The 17,647-nt window shown below is 37.0% G+C and overlaps 1 protein-coding gene across 1 annotated transcript in view; it reads right to left on the bottom strand.

Moving 5' to 3' along the window:
* BPHL (biphenyl hydrolase like) overlaps positions 1–17,647 on the bottom strand; it is a 58,691-nt gene that overhangs the window by 23,034 nt on the left and 18,010 nt on the right. Inside the window, exons 2-6 of the mRNA XM_036759231.1 lie at positions 15,080–15,183; positions 11,276–11,442; positions 9,103–9,256; positions 6,728–6,859; positions 3,914–4,037 (exon numbers count right to left, since the gene is read on the bottom strand). Of these exons, the coding sequence (XP_036615126.1) occupies positions 3,914–4,037; positions 6,728–6,859; positions 9,103–9,256; positions 11,276–11,442; positions 15,080–15,183 (681 nt within the window). The remainder of the gene's footprint in view (positions 1–3,913; positions 4,038–6,727; positions 6,860–9,102; positions 9,257–11,275; positions 11,443–15,079; positions 15,184–17,647) is intronic.

Below are 17,647 nucleotides of genomic sequence, written 5' to 3'. Positions count from 1 at the left end.
GAAACTATTCCTCTCTTAATGCAGCCTGAGTTTGCATTAGCTTTTTTTTTTCTTTTTTGGGTACCACATGGTCCTACTGATACATATTGAACTTGCAGCCCACTAAAACACCAGATATTTTCCACACAAACTGTTCTTGTCAACATCTTCCCCATCTTGTATTTGTGAAAGTCTTTTGAACCCAAATGTAAGGCTATTTCTATAAAATTAAATGTTATTAGATTAAGTTCAATGCCCTAGCCTGTTGGAATTTTTCTGAATCCTCACTCCATCACCCAGCAAGAGAGTTATTCCTTTTAGGTTTGTGCCATCTATACATTTTGTGAGTATACCATCTATGCTTTTATCCAAGGCACTGATAGAAAAACAAGATTTATATTTGTTGTCTATTATATTATGACATTTTTGAGAATAAGAGCCATATAGAGTGGCTGTTAGTTTTCAGAGAGTTTTGACATGCAAAAAAAATTCATTTGACTCTCATTACAATCCTCTGAAATGGCAAGGCAGGTGGTTTCCTCATTTCATGGAAGAGGAAAATTAGGCTCAGTGAGCTTCAGATGGGCCTAAGATCAAAAGGCCAGTAAATGGAAGTGACAGGACTAGAATCTACACTTTCTGACTCCTAGCTACCTTACCATACCACATTTCAAAATGTGACTGTAATTAGACAGGTGATCACAGTGTTAATAAACATACTAGAACTGAGCTATAATTCTGTAGTTGGCATCCATGCTGCCATTTTAGTAGGTGAACTGATTTCTAAATATGACTTTTTTGTTCCTTAGGGTTATGGAGTTAGAGCTGGAAGGCACCTTCAAAGTCTTCTTCTGAGGGAGGATAGACCTCACTTGGTCTATCCATCTTTTCTCTCTCCTATCCTCTTATAATCTCTCTTCATTTTGGTAGCTAAAGTCCTCCTGAGAAGGCTGTCTATAATTGCTGCCTCCACCTCCTCTCTTCTCATTCTCTTCTTTACTCTCTGCCTTCTGTCCTTGTCCTTCCACTGAAGCAGCTCTCTCCAGAGTTACTAATGATCTTGCAATTGCCTAATCTAATGGCCTTTTCTCAGTCTTCATTCTTTTTGACTTCTCTGCAGACTGTGACACTGTCAATCACCCTTTTCTCCTTGATACGCCCTTGTTTAGGTTTTCATGACACTGTTCTCGCCTGGTTCTTCCCCTACCTGTCTGAGTCCTCCTTCTGTCTTCCTTACTGGATCTTCATTCACGTCCCACCCACTAACCACAGGTGTCCTCCAAGGCTCTATCCTGGTCCCTCTTTTCCCTCTATCTCAACTTCGGTAGAATCGATTATCACCTTTATGCAAATAATTCTCAGATTTATTTATCCAGCCCTTACCTATCTCTTGACCTCCAGTCTGCCATCTCCAGCTACCTTTTGGACATCTCAAAGTGGATGTCTTACAGACATCTTAAACTCAACATTCCTCAAACTGAATTCATTATCTTTCCCCGAAACCCTCCCCTCTTCCTAACTTCCCTATTCCTATCAAAGGTACAACTATCCTCCTAACCACCCAGGCTCAAAACCTAAGTGTCATCCTCATTCTCAATCCCCAAGACAGTTAAGTTGCTAAGTTCTATTGTTTCTACCTTAGTAACATCTCTTGTATTCACCCCCTTCTCTGACACTGACCCTAGGCCTCATTGTCTCACACCTAGACTACTGTTAGAGGTTTCTAGCTGGTCTTCCTGCCTCTAGTGTCTCCCTACTGCAGTCCGTCCTTCCCTCAGTTGTCAAATGCATCTCCCTAAAATGCAAGTGTGACCACATCACCTCTTCCCCTCCCCACATTCAATCAACTCTAGTCCAGTTCCTCCAGGATCAAATATAAAATCCTGTTTGACCTTTAATGCCCTTCACAACCTGGCCCCTTTTTATTCTTCCTTATACCTTACTCCCCTCCCTGCCATCCTTTGTGTTCCAGTGACACTGGTTCTTCTCACACCGATGCTCCATCTCCCATCTCTAAGCACTTTTAATGGCTGTCACCCATGCTTGGAATGCTCTCCCTCCTCATCTTTCTTCCAATTTCCCTGGTTCCCTTCAAGTCTCAGCTAACGTCCCGCCTTCTCAAGAAGCTATTCCTAGAGTCTTGGCGCCTGCCCTCTAACACTAGGTTCTTGTTCAGTCATTTTTCAGTCACGTCCAACTCTCTGACCCTTGGCAAAGATACCGGAGTGATGAAACCAAAGCAAACAGGGTGAAGTGACTTGCCCAAGGTCACGCAGCTAGTAAGTGTCTGAGGTCATATCTGAACTCGGGAAGATGAGTTTTCCCCACTCCAGGCCTGAAACTACCTACTGCACCACCTAGCTGCCCTCCAAGACTATCTCCAGGTTATCCTGTATATATCCTATTTGCATGTTGTCTTTCCCATTAGATTGTAAGCTCCTTCAGAGATGGGGCTTTTTTTTTCTGCCTTTCCCCCTATCGTATAACACAATGCCTGCCATATAGTCGGCACTTAATAAATGCTTGTTAATTGAGTGACTGTTATGTTCTGCTATATGATATGGAAGGCATACTTAAGGGAATGGGTGGATAACACAATATTATTTCAAACTCTATTCTTTTTTTTTAAATGGCAAGGCAACTCTTGACTTTTAATGGTATATGGTCATAGGTTATTTCATGGGATATTTGTTTCAAAATCATCTTCCAAAAATTACTTATTTAAAAAAATTAACATCTGCATTTTGAGTACAGTATACCAGTTTATTCTGCTGCTAGGACATAAGTCTAGAATAGAATCTCTACATTAATTTTACAAATTGATTCTTATTTAACACACTACATTGAATTTATTGTGGGAGTTAAAAGTACCAAACCATATAATTTTGAAGCTCAAGAACACCAAGCTGTCAGTGAGAGGTTATTTTAATATATGATTAAAATATACTATCTAAATATACTATTAAAAAGACAGAAAATGTTAAAGAGAGGTTCACAGTAGTGGAATTTTACTGTAGAAGTAAATACATGGGGACAGCTAGGTGGTGCAGTGAGTAAAGCACTGGCCCTGGAGTCAGGGGGACCTGAATTCAAATCTGGCGTCAGATACCTGACACACTTACTAGCTGTGTGACCTTGGGCAAGTCACTTAACCCCAATTGCCTTGCCTTCCCCCCTCAAAAAAAAAAAGAAATAAATACATGACAAGCACTTTTTTCTTACTTAAAAAGTTTTTTATTTCTTAGAGAAATTAGCTTTAAATGTACATATGTATTTTTCCCCAATACATTTTAAACATATATTGTTAGTTACTACAGATAGTGGACAATAATTAAAGTCAAAATAGAGTTGATGCCATTAAGAATATGAGGTTAGTCAACAAAAGAATGTGGCTATTGTTCATACATACCAGAAGTTAGGCCTCCAAAGGAGTAACATTCTCTTCCAAGTAGTTCTCACTTTGAAGGCCAGTTAGACCCTATCTGTTGTTGTTTTTATTTGTTTGTTTTGGCCTGGACCTATGTGAGTTCATTGGTATAGGGAACTCCCAGTCAGGAGACTCCCTCAACCAATGCAGGTCACTCCTGCTCTGTTAACTTGTAGGCTTATAGACAGTTGCCTGAGACCACTGAGAAGTTAAGAGATTTCCCCAAGATCACCTATTTTCCCCAAGGTCAACCATATTTTTTCAGAGGTGGTACTTGAATTCAGTCTTCCAGATTCTGAGACCAAGACCCACAAAGAAGAGAGTGTTTTTTGTTACTATGTTACTGGAGAGCACTAAATAATTTTATTGGTTGATACACAGTAAAAAATTTAAAGAAAGCAGTGCTGGCAACACCAATCTTTTCTCACTGAGCTTTTTTCTCATTATGGTTTCCTCAATTTTTCTTCTTATGCACTTGGATTACAAAAGCCATGAATAGTGACTTACCGTGAACCTTTAACATGTTTATGGATAAAATCTGCATGAAAACGTGGAACCAAAGGATCTTTCTCGCCATGTATTATTAAAGTAGGACACTTTATAAGGGGCAACAAATGTCGACAAATATTACCTGAAAAATAAATCAAATGAAAATTATGCTTAACTATAACCAGTACTAATTATTTAGATGCTAGTCATTACAAGAGATTGATTTGAGAGCACATTGTTTGGTCTCTGGTTTTGGGGAATGACCGCAATGCTCAAGTCTTGGCAAACAGGAGTAAGTGACTTGCCCAGTGTCACACAGCTAGTGAGTGTCTGAGGCTGGATTTGAACTCAGGAAGATGAGTCTTCCTGATTCCAAGTCTAGTGCTCTATCCATTGTGCTACCTAACTGCCCAATATATACATACATGTATACATGTGTGTGTACACACACATATATTATATATATGCAGGGGGGGGAGGGGGAGAGGGAAAGGGGGGAAAGAGAGAGGGGGGGGGAGGGAGAGAGGGAGAGAGAGAGACAGGGAGAGAGACAGCCTTCTGCAAGCTTTCATGGACTAACTGGATAGTCCCCTGGTAGAAAGGAATTCAAGATTGTAGCTATGTGGGGCTTGAGATGAGAAAGTACAAGATCTGAGAAAGCATAGAGGAACATGGTTGGGAGATGATGTGGCTGTGGCTGTGGAGAATGGGAAGAAGAGCAGAAATTATTTACTGTGGCAGAAAACAATCAGGCTCCTCCTATAGCATCCAGCAGCATCATCCATGACAGGCAGATAGATCTGCAGTTAATGCAATTGGAGGAAGGGCCTGATCAGCAGTGGACTATTTGTTGGTAACACAACGGCTGGGGTTTTCTTTGTCCTCACCTCTGACCACCTTCCTTCCGTTTAGAACTGGAAAAAACTGTTTTATTTTGCCATCTACCATTGCTGCTGGTATTTTCTAAGCCTGATTCTCTTTTTCTAAATTAGTTCAATACTGTCATCGGTGGGTACATTATTTATTATGTGAGATCAGAGTGTACAGTGGGATGGCCCTTAAGGATTTTGTTATTTCATAGACTATGCTAGGACTCTGTAATCTTAGGATGAGAGGTTAACAATCCCTCCTGGAGACTACTAAGTTACAGTTGAGTTTTATGAATAATTCTCTGTCTCTGTCTGTCTCTCTTTCTCTCAGCAGCTTGAACTCAGGGCTCAATTAGATTTCCCTTGGAAGAATAAGCATCATGGTGATGCTGAAGATATTAAGTCAGGGGCCCAGAGGATTAACTCTGCCCCATTACCTAAAGGGAAGAAATTATTCCAGAGTAACATTTAGAATTAAATAATTCTTAAAATAAGGTGTATTACCTTCTTCATGAGTACAAGATAGGAGAGGTATAATTAGAGAGTAGTTAATATGAAAAAGATCTGGGGTTGTCTTGGACTGAAAGTTCAGTGAGTTAACTGTGACAGACAAAAAAAATGCAATTTTGAGATTCATTAAAAGAAGCATAGTATTCAAGATGAGGGAGGCGATCATTCCACTGCTCAGTCCATTCAGACAATATCTGCAGTGTTATGTTTAGTTCTGGGTAACAACACAATTAGGAAGAGAACAGCTATTAAGAAGATGATATCCAAGACAGGTTTTAGATTTCTGGACCTAGCAAGGATTAGTAAAACGTATTTGCTAGATTCTTGCAAACCTAATCAAACGGACTTTAAACAAAAATGAAGGGAGCAAGGGGCATTTTGTTCCACAGAGCTGAAACCAGGCAGAGCAGCAGATGTAGAGTACAGAGGGCTGAAAAGTCCATTTTCTGTCCCCTAAATTACTCCCCTTCACATACTAAGTTCAGCCAAATCAGCCAATTATTTGTATTCCAATCTTGACATTTTATCTCCCAAATTCCATGAATCTACAAGCTGCCCTTCAGCCTGGAATGTACTGCCTTCCTCATTTCTACCTTTCGGAAATTTAATCTTTTTTCAAGGTTCAGCTTGGATGCCAGTCCTCCATGAAGCCTTCCCTGTTACTCCTTGTTAATGTTCTTTCTCTCCTTAAATTACCTTGTATTACACTCACCTCTCTGTAAATTTTACTCCAATAAACTCCTTTAGAACACAGATTGTTTCATTTCTGTCTTTGTATCCCCAATACATGGCACAGAGCTTTGCCAGACAGAGAGCAGGTATTTCATAATCGCTTATGAAATAAAAATGAATATATACCAAACCAATGTGACTAATTTTTTTTCTCAGTTGTAATTCTGCAAGAGTCTTTGTTACGCTGAGGCTCAAGAGACACATTTACCTTCTTTGGATAACCAGGAACAGTGGAAACAATAAGAGGTCTAATCTCGATTCTGCCTAAATGAACATTTTATAAAGCAGCAAAAAATTCTGGTGTTAATGCTCTATTGTGCTTATTTTTTCATGCTGTTGATTTGTTTCTAAGATTATTTGTTCTGCAATTTGAACACAGGTATATTAAAAACCCTCAAGGAAAATTATTTTGCCACTAAATGAAGGTAGTATCAAAAGAAGGAAAAAAAATCTATGTAAAATACATCTTATGGGACTTTAAGCTACACAGTTTTGGGCCTTGGAAAAAGTAAAGTTGTCAATTCGTGACTTGTAACTTATGGAAAAACCATTTTGGAATATCACCGAAATTATGTTTAAAAAGACTCTTGTGAATTATTACCATGTAAAAATGGCAGCTTTTCCTCTCCTACTTCTAAGGGTTTAACAGGATATTTAATTTATGGTAATGACACCATTCCTATTTTGCTATTTGTTCTATCAGGCACTTCATGAAACTTACCATCTGGTTGGTCTTTAAACTGCAATATTCCATCCACCCAATTCTCACAGGTTTTGGCTAAGTATTCATATCCATATAGTGCTTCCAGAGGTTTTCTTGTTCTCTCACTCCACTTTGAAACATCTCGGATGCCTGAAAAAAAAATAAACAAACAACAACAAAATTGTAATATTCTTGCAGGTAGGAACCTTCAACCTAAAACAAAGATCCTTGGGTCTTTGGGTAAGATTTATATTTCATTTTATATTCCTGAATAAACTATACAGAAAAACTGTCTTTAAGTACCCTCATTTGAATAAAAGGGATTTTTTTTAAGAGTTGGTTTACTATATCTGATTGCTTACTGTTTCAGGGAAGGGGGAGGAGTAGAATATGGAACTCAAAACTTTAAAAAAATGTTGAAAAATGTTTTAACATGTAAGTGGGGGGAAAAATAAAATATATTAAAACCCTTAAAAAATAAAAATAAAGGTGTAGTGAGCTGCCTCAGTGGTAGCAGGTTCCCCATTACTGAATGCCTTCAAATACAGGCTGGGGGAGATTTTGTAGTGGGGATTCTTGAATTGTCATAGGTTGGCCTCAATAACCTAGAAAGCAGGGTTTCTTGACCATTTTTTTGTTACGAGCCCTGTTGGTAGTCTTGTAAAGCTTAGAATCCTTTCTCAGAATAAAGGTTTTAAATGAATAAAACAAACTACATAGGGAAAAAAGATGTAATATTTATAGTTTCTGAAATGATAACATTTTAAATCACAATTCTGAAATAAAGTCTTAATTCAATTTTTTTAAAAAAAGGTTTTGTTCAAAGACCTGATTTTTTTTTCGAGGGGGGAAGGCAGGACAATTGGGGTTAAGTGACTTGCCCAAGTCAAGTGTGTGAGGCCACATTTGAACTCAGGTCCTCCTGACTCCAGGGCCAGGGCTCTACTCACTGTGCCACCTAGCTGGCCCTAGACCTGGTTATTTTTATGCAGTATCTATACAGAAAAAAAGACAAAAACTATACTTCTTAACTGCCAAAGAAATATTATGGGTACAAAGCATTACAACTGTTCACAAGAAGTTATATAACATAGGTAGGCTAAATTTATAACTAAAATTTACACTTTTAAAAAAAAAAAACCAAGTTCGGTTGCTTCTTTTGGTCTTCACACAAAGGTTCAAAAACAAATTTAAGTAATAATTAAGATAACGAAGAGCCAGAATATACTGAATACTGATAAAGCACTTCTTCTCTACCACCTGATAGTGGACAATGTCTATATGGATTCTCCATATTACTCTGACAAAAATGTGTAAAATACACAGCACAGTGCTAGTCATATAGTAGGCATTCAATAAATATCTGAATAGAATTAAATGTACATATCTCAACATATTTTAAAGTCACTTTGTCCAAAAGTGCAATTTGAAAGTTTATTTCAGAAAAAAAGTACTAGAAGATAATTCAAAATTAAATCTTCAATGGCTAGCACAGTGATTTGCACATAGAATGACTGATTTAGAGCCAAAAGGTATTCTAGACATCACCCTGTTTAATACATATATATATATATTTTAATGGAGAAACTGAATTTCAGAAAGGTTAAGTGACTTTACAAGCTTGCTAGCTGTAAATGGTAGAGCCAAGATTTGAACCCAGGTCTTCCTACACCTGGGTATTTAATAAATATTCATTAAACGGGTAGATAAATTAGGAAACCTTTTAAATAATAACTGAGTCACTGGATTTTAGAATTTATGCTATCATAAACATCTAATTAATTCATTTGTACAATACTGTCAGTTTTGAAGGTTACTTTTCATTTAAGTATCTCAAAGCCCTTTCTTTAATGGTAATAATAGAAGGAGAATTAATTGGATTTGGAGTGAAAGCACCTGAGTTTGAATCCTTCCATCCTGGCTCTGCTATTTAGCCTCTGTATGATCTTAGGGAAATCACTTAACCTTTCTACCTATTATTTCTTTACTGATAAAACCAAGAGACTATCCTGGATAGCTTCTTAAGGCCTCTTTAGCAATTCATTTGTAATTTATAGTTTAAGAGAGTTGCTAGGGAACACCAAGAGGTTAAGTGACTCAGACACAACTTCTACGTATCAGAGGCAGAACCTGAACCCAGATCTTCCAGCCTTCAGGGTCTGCCCTCCTTCTACTACTTCATGCTTCTTCTTCATAAATATACTTTCAAAATAAAAATGGGAAACATTTAAACCATTGACCTAGTTAAACTACCTTTTAGATATTATTTCTACTTTAAGATTGGAGAATTAGATGCATAGGTGTTAAATGATTAATTATCACATGTAAAAATGAGATGGAAAGGGGAGAATAGCTTCAATTGTTACAGATTTTTTTTTCTTTACACAACCTACCATGATAAATCATTTCATCCTCATCAGTAACATAGGCATTTGCTCCCCAAATTACCAACTTGTTGATATATGATGGGTACTTTGCTGCTGCAATGAGTGCAGTTATCCCACCATCACTCCATCCCAGCAAAGAAACTGTTTTAAATTTCAGTGTCTGTGGTTGGTAAAACAAAATGTACAGTACAAGTTATTGGTCTTTCTGCTGTATTGGTGAAGAAGAAAAATCTGCTCATTTCCAGTTATATTAGTGTATCTAAGTGCTTGGATACTTCATAGATAATCCTGAACTAAAGCAAAAGGAATTTTTAAAAGGTGAAAGAAGGGCTTAGCAGAAAAACTGTCTACCTTACCTAGAGAAGGAATGTGGAGTTTACAGAAATAGTTCTCAGATGAGAAAGCCATTTAAATCCTTGCTCATACAAGGACACATCTTTGTGAGGTAGAATAAAATAGCATTTTGGGGTTTTAGTGAATTATAATGTTTAAAAATTAGGCCCATATGTGTAGAATGTAGGAGCTACCAGTTACTTTTTTGAAAAGGGAACACCACATAGAATTAAATCACAAGAGAAAACTCATCAAAGTAGAGAAAGAGGTTTTGAGCATCAATCAAAATAGCATATTCAACATTAACTTGGACTTGATACAACTGAGCAGATTATAGCTTTCTTTACAATCATCTACATTCCAGTCATTCCTTTCTGAAGAAATTCTGGGACAAATCCTAGTTTCTTTGAGTTCTAAGTTTCTGGAGTGACCTTAGTTTGTATTTCTGATTGGTTATGTTTTTGAGGCATTATCTATACTCATCAAAATTACATTCCTTGCATCATCTAACTAAGATTATTCCTGTAGCTGAGAAGTCACTCAATATAATGTCTATAAGGAAAGTCTTTGTTCTTTTAAAGAACTTAAATTTAAACAGACCTAGAACCTCCTGTAATAAAGTAAGTAATGTGTATTTGCATAAATGAAATTCTAATCTTCTGTTTTAACTGATTTAACAGGCAATTTTACATGCCACAAGACCATTCTTTTTCGACTCCATATATGATATTATGAAGCAAATGCCTAAAATCTCCCCTTGCCCCTAGGGCTATATATAAAAGTCAAAGGTTAGGGCGCATAGTAAAATCATAAAGAGTGGCTCCACAGGAAATTAATTTCCTTTGATTTATGTAGTAAGGTGGCAATAGCCTTAGCATCATATGTAAGGTGGGAGGAGAAGAGCAAACAAGAATTTTTATTGAGTCAAGTTTTCTTTGGACAAGGAGTTTATTTCTGATAATATCAGGTTTATGAGTAGTTTCTACTGGTAAGAGCAAGCTTTGGGAAGTTTCAGGTTCCACTAATAAAAGGATACTTATTAACACTCCTTTGGGTCTGAATAAATGCCTGTTTACAAAAAAAGACTGCCTGGGGGATATTACCTAATCACTAAAAGGTTCAATGTTTTACAAGAAATCTTTCTTTATCTAGGGAGAAGTTGGAAAACTGACAAGCTGGGCCTCTGGAGGGCAGACTATAATTATAAGGGCAAAAGAAAATGGTTAAATCACCACATACCACTTACTGCCCAAAGAGAACAGGAATTTAGATGAAAACAGAAGCTACTAAAGATAGGTTGAACTGAATAGGGAAGTTGCCCTTTAACTGTAATCAGTGAGTACACCTACCATGTGCTTCAGTCAACTGAACTATTTAAGAGTGTGATGGACTTGAAAGTCAGGAAAGATGTGGTCTCAAAATCCACTTCAGATACTTATTAGCTGTTCACTGTGGACAAGTCACTTATGTCTTTTCTAAGTCTATCTGGATAATCTACCTCGGAGGGTTGTGGTACGGCTCATATGCAATAATAAATATTTAATAATATCTTTGAATATGTGAAGCATTCTTTTATGGCAGATGATAGATGCTACTTTCTGTCTCTAAAGGACAGAACGAGTTTACCTTGCAACTAAAGGCTCCTATGGTCATTATACTAAGAGTGATTAAACTGACCTCCAATGGAGTTTGTGGAATATTTCTTCCTAGTTGTATTTTAGAATGTGACAGACAAGTATCTATTCTGAGTGGTTTGAGTATAGGCAGCTGTCTGTTTTTAAGACACAGTTGAACAAAAGTCAAATGAAGAAAAATTCTTTCTTGCCTCCTCCCCCAACTCTGTTACCTTCATCAGATCAATGGCATCTTTTGCATCCCTTTCAAAGAAGTCCACAGGGAAATCACGATTTGGGGGAATAGAATGGCCATATCCCCGAGGATCCCAGGCTACTACTGTGAACAGCTGCTTATTCAGGTTCTTGAGCTGGGGTCCAAAATCACTTTGTCCACTTCCTAAAAACAGCCACTTTGTTACTCACCAATTAACACATTAATCATACATAAAAATTATGTTTTTAAAAGATAGTAACAGAAACATCTTTAAAATAAGGATCTAGACACAATTTAGTGTCATCATAAAGAGCTATTCCCTGGCTTTTCTGTTTACTCTCCAGTCCTGCCTAGGGTTCCCCCCAATGGCTATTTTGGGAAAGGCAGTTTTTCAGACATAGGGACTTGGTAGAGTTCCTTACTGGCTTCCTGCACTTTTTCGAGACCCAGAGTACTCACTAATCCTAATTTACTTATGTTCAGAATTATTGAAACAAAATAAAAGCAGATCTGGAGTTATGGCACTGATGTAATTTTACCTTGAAAGATTTTTAAAGTAGTTACCACAAATAAGAGGCTCCTCAATAATATGATATGCAAAATTATATGAGTAAGAATTTGACAAGTGAGAGATAGTTTTCTTCAAAATGAGAAGGGCCTCTTTTTTGAAATTTCAGACATTTTTACTAGGCAAATTGGGTTAGCCTTACATTATCTTTTTTTTTCTGGTAACAATGGGCTAAAATATTCAAAAGGAAAAGTTCTAAGAAACTAAAGCAGATAGCATTTTCAGACATTCTTAATTAGAAAGCTGGGCAAATTCATATATGCCAATAGGCAGAATTGCACTTAGATGTTCTTGAGACTATAGTAGGGTGAACCCTTAGCATCCCCAAACTATTTATTCAGCTTTTGTCACCATCTGTCAATGCTTAATACATTAATTAGTACTAGTATAATTAATATATTAACACCTACGTACTCACGAATGTGGCTACATTCGTGCCTGCTATACTCTTTTCACAGATTTGTACAAAGGTACAGACTGAAAGAGATCAAACAGATGTCAAATAAGAATTAAAAGTAAAACTCTATTTCGCTTCTGTGTGACCCCTCACAGGACATTCCATAAACAGGCACCAATCTCCAGATTTGGATACTCTACCAAAACGTCCTATCCAAGATGCTGGCTATCATAGGTACCATGGGATCATTCTACTTTGTTAATCTTATCCAACCTAACTTCAGACAATCTATTTGTAGACCATGGCTGATGCCACAATCAAAGACAGATGCCATGTGACCCCTGCTACTTCAGAGCAAACCTACCCTGGTAGAGCCTGTGATCTGATTCTGTCCTAAGGGATATTCTACTTTTTTTTCATTCTGAGCTAAGGAATAGTCCACATTTTTTACTCTGAGAAACATATTTCATTATATTACATATGTTTTATCATCCTATCTGAAACTGTGCCAAAAATTTCTCAGGGTAATTCCAATTGGCATTCACTCAATATCAATTCCCAAAAAAGTAAGTTAGTTACTGCCTGACACAGATATTTGTGGAACTTTGGTCTTTTTCTTTCACATTAGAAGACTCAAAAACTGGTGTTAAAACTGCTCAAAACACTATTTAAAATCAATATGGTCAAGTATTGATCTGATGATTACTTTAGTGGAGTGTCCCATAAAATTAGAGCTTCATACTATACACTGATCAAAAGCAGCAAAAGCAAATCTTAAAAGATGGTCAGGGCTTGCAATAATCACGGAATTTTAGTTTGGAAGGATTCTTAATTTAATCCTTTTACTGCGTGCAGGAATCCCCTATGCATCATCCCAATAGTATGAACGCTTCCAGAGACAAGGGACTTACTAACTTAAAAGGTAGCCTATTCCTTTTCTTCATAGGATTTAGAGATGGAAGGTACTTTATAAGCCACCTAATCCAACATCCCTACTTTTATAAATGAGGAAACTGAGGCTTAGAAATGAAACGATTTGCACCAAGACAGTATGAGAGGTGGGATATGACTACGGAGCCATTGCTATTTCCCCTGTCTATTGAAGAGTTAAGATCTGAATCCCTGTTGTCTGATGACAAATCTAGAGTTTTTTCCATGGCACTAGAAATTCTAATCGTCAGAAGGCTCTGTCTTATATGCACCAAATTTTAGTTTCCTCTAACTTCCAGCCAGTGGTCTACCTTCTAGAGCTATAGAGGTTCAAGCTTGACTCTCATTCCACATTACAGCTTTTCAAATATTTGAAGACAATGTACATGTCTCTTCTTATACAAGCTAAATATTCCAGCTCCTCTAACCATTCTTCTTATGATATGGTTGAGTCCATCCTGGCCATCTTCTTTTGTCATGGCTCCTCCTAAAACATAGTGTCCAGAATGAAACAGCATAATGAGAAGCAATGGTGGAAAGTATGTTGAACTCAGGATCATTAAGACTTGGGTTTGAATGTTTCCTCATGAGACAAGTTACTTAACCTCTGAGTTCATTTTCCTCATCCATAAAATAGGGATAATGTAATATTTGCAGGATCTACTTTAAAGCACTGTTACTCTTAAAGCACTACACAAAAGTAAAATTTTTCCAAATGTGTTCTTACCCTCCCCTTTTTTATATAAGTTTATTGTAAGAGAATTTGGAGAATGGTATACTGAAATAAATGATTAAAAAATAATCTGTATGACAAGACTTGGAAAATTTTGCTTTGAAACTAGAAATAGGCTCCAAAATTCAGAAGCCAGACAACCTCCCCTGCCCCAGCCCCTGCCCCTCCAGACATCAAGGGGGAAAATTCAGCATATTGCTACAGGGGCATTGCATCCTAAACTTAGAATCAAATAAGAGTCACCAAGGACCTTAAAGATCTTAAAGGGAACTCAGTGAGGGAGTTAGCTACATCTAGTCAGCATGCTTTCCAGGTCACATCTGGGAAAACAACCTTAATGGCCAGTGATACCTCACCAATAGCCAAGTTCCAGCTATCACTCTAGAATGGAAGGACAGCAAGCTCAAGTATAGCTGTTCACCAAGCAGTGCTGCCTGGTAGTGACGACTTGGATTCAAGTCATTATAACAGTAAGAATGTGGATAAACATGAAGGATGGAGAAGAATGAATGCTCTTCTATGGCGTGCCTGAACTACCAGGGAATCTGGTGAAACTGCTAGGCAGCAGGATTTGCTAAGCTCTGTTCTAAGGTTCATCATGGGTTAAGTATATGGTTCAATCTACTCTACCTACTACATATAAGATACTCCCATGAGAAAGTAGGTGGAATTAAATTATCCTGAGGCATTATCTTTATTTTTTGTAACTTTTTTATTTTTGGAAAAAATTTTATATTTTTTTCCAATTGTGTGTATAAAAGCAATTTTTAACATGCTTTTTCAAAAATTTTTTGAGTTCTGAAGCATTCTCTTTAACAAAAGAAATATGCATTACTTCCATTCCTTTTCTGGAAAGTCTAATATTTTAGATTTTCAACAAAGGCTGGAACTGAAAGGGTTTGGGATTTAACCATCATTTAAATATTAAATTTAATTAATTCTAATTTTCTATTCCCTTTCCCAGAAAGAATTCTAGACAGAATGTTTTACTGTATTTGCAAAGTGTTCAAAAAGTCTCAAAACACACTAGAAAATGATATATTTTTCTAAAACATCAATTTCATGGCTGAGAGCATTACCACAAAATTCTATAAGATGCTGAAAGGAATAACCAATATTTGGCAAACTATAACTATATTGTGTTTTAAAACATGCAAGCATAAGAATTCTACTGAAAGTCCAAATACCATACCTAACATTCCAGGAAGTAGCAGAACTGCATGCTTTCCTTCTCCAGTTTGATGGTAATGGAGGTGGACACCATTCACTTCCACTTTAGCAGAGGTTACTGAGGTACTGGAAGAACAATCCCCATCCCGCAAAAGAGAATTATTCATTAGTGTAAATTTAACATGACAAAATTGATATTTTATAGACTATAGTAATCACCAATCCTTATTTTTCTTAGCGAGGTTAATCCTTACCTTTTGAATCTAATTCTCTTCTCCTCTTAATATAAGAGCACTGGGGACCAGTGACAGACTTCCACTAGAATGAGAAACTTCCAAAGCATTGCTTTATTCACTCAAGAAGCATTTCCTAAGCATCTACTACTTGTCAGGGCCCATTTTAGGCACTGAGAATACAGGGATAAAATAATCCCTGCCTTCTAGGTGCTTAAATTCTATTAGGGAGAAACACATACATAGAAAATTAAATGCAAGATAGATATAAATTTCTGAAACCAGGGGCAGAGAGGAATCAGGATGGCTTCTTGTAGTTGGTCAAGTTTGAGGTAAGCTTTGAAAGGAAGCTAAGGATCCTAGTCTACCTAAGGGAGAAAAGAGGGAGGGCATTCCAATAAGTCTGGAAAGATAGCCTAAACCTATCCTTCACAGATGGTAAAGGACTTTAAATGTCAAACTGATTTTATTTAACCTAGGGGTGAGAGGGAACCTCTAGAGCTTCTTAATCTAGGAAGTGATAGTCAGTCTTTGCTTTATTAGTATTAATCTGGCAGCTGTATGGAGCATGGATAGAGAGGAGCAGACTGAAGGCTGGGAGATCAATTAGACTACTACAGTTTTCTTGGTGACAGGTGATAAGGGACTGAACCAGAGCACCATTGTATATAAACCAGCTGTATGTGCCCCAGGCAGAAACCCTGAGGAGGTTCTTGGCAGACAGGAATACTTGGGATGAGTTTGAACTGGGATGCACTAGGAAACACACTCAGTGCCACAATCACTATGATGATTCTCTTGGGGACCAGTCAGTCCAAGCAACCTGGAGGAGGGGATTAGGGATTCCTGAAGGGCTTTGGGTTATCTGTAAGGTCCCAGAATGATTTAGAGTCCAGCTCCAAAGCAGTGACATGCTTATGCTAAATTCCAGAGTGACAAATTAATGGGTCTACCAGTTTCAGTGAAAAATACATTATGGATAGATTTACCAAAGGATACAAATCCAGCTGCCTTAAATGTAACTTTCTAGTCTTTATTCCTGCCTCAATTGGAATTTAACAAAAGGGCAAACTGGGGCAGATCGACGGGCAAGATACATTTAGTGGGGGAGGTGGGGCAGTGGCATGGTGCTTGTCAATAAAATGGGTCAATGGCTTGCCTCTATTTATGCCAAAGACCCTGAGCAAAAGGACAATCCCCCTTTTATAGGTTTGGGGAGTACAGAACAAAGAATAAAGCAGGGTGTATGACATCATGGGATTAAGAGCAACATGACTGGTTGGAAGTTTGGTAATGGGGGCTAGCAATGACCCCCCTTTTCTCAGGAGACTAAGAAGTATTTGTTGTTTGAGTCCAAGTAAGAGATGGTAGCCCAGACTTTTGGACAGCAAACCAGACATTGAAGGATAACTTGTAAAGGACAAGCAAAGATATCAGGCTTGGCTCCCTTGCTTTCTCACACATTCCCCAAGTTTAGCAAAATTTCTTGAGGCAAGAATAGATGGGTGATTAGCAGGAGAGCTGGATTCTAATTAATCCGTTACAGGACAGCTAAATTCTGAAGTATGTTCAGAGACAAAGAACCATGACTGAAGCAGTTATGGGACCAAATCAATAATTGTAAATAGGATCAATAAGCAAATGGTACAGGATCAATCTTATCATTCCATATTTCTCCTGTTTTCTTCCCATTTCTGTCATGTTTTCCCCCTATTATTTGCCCCCAAACAATTAGTGATATAAAATATATTTTTAAAAATGAAATGTCATTTCTTCTCCTAATTTCAACTAATTCATTTTGAAAGTACTGGCAAGTCCATTTTCACAGAAATTTTTTTTTTATTAAGTAATAGTCTCAGGAAAATTACCAAAAAGAGATGACTTGAGAGTAATGGATAATGAAGTTGAGTAAATAACTAAGAGTTCATTTTCTACGGAAAGTCTAAGAAAAAGTTTTTTTTCAAGTGACAGTAATCAACTTAAACTACCAAATCACTAATTATCTAGTCCACTGATCCACTCCTATGTGCTTTGGAATGTTTTATAAAATTAACATTAATAAATGTTTGTTGAATGGAATTGTTTTGAGAGCTTCAAAGTCAATATAAATAAAATACTTCACAATAACATAAGGATTTTAGAAGCATTTACAACTAAATGCAATGTATTAAATACAGAAAACTATGACAGGAAAAAAATATTATTACATTAACTTTTAAAGTGATATAAAAATGTAAAATAGAAATATGGCACCTTTCCAACACCTAATTCAAGATTATTTTAGAGCAGAAGTTCTTAGCCCAGGGTCCACGAACTTTTAAAAACTATCTTGATAACATTATTTCAACATAATTGGT

Source organism: Trichosurus vulpecula, chromosome 1 (genome assembly GCF_011100635.1).
Source record: "Trichosurus vulpecula isolate mTriVul1 chromosome 1, mTriVul1.pri, whole genome shotgun sequence".
NCBI lineage: Eukaryota > Metazoa > Chordata > Mammalia > Diprotodontia > Phalangeridae > Trichosurus > Trichosurus vulpecula.
The sequence above is the reverse complement of the archived record's forward strand: the minus strand, read 5'-3'. Positions and strand labels throughout refer to the sequence as shown.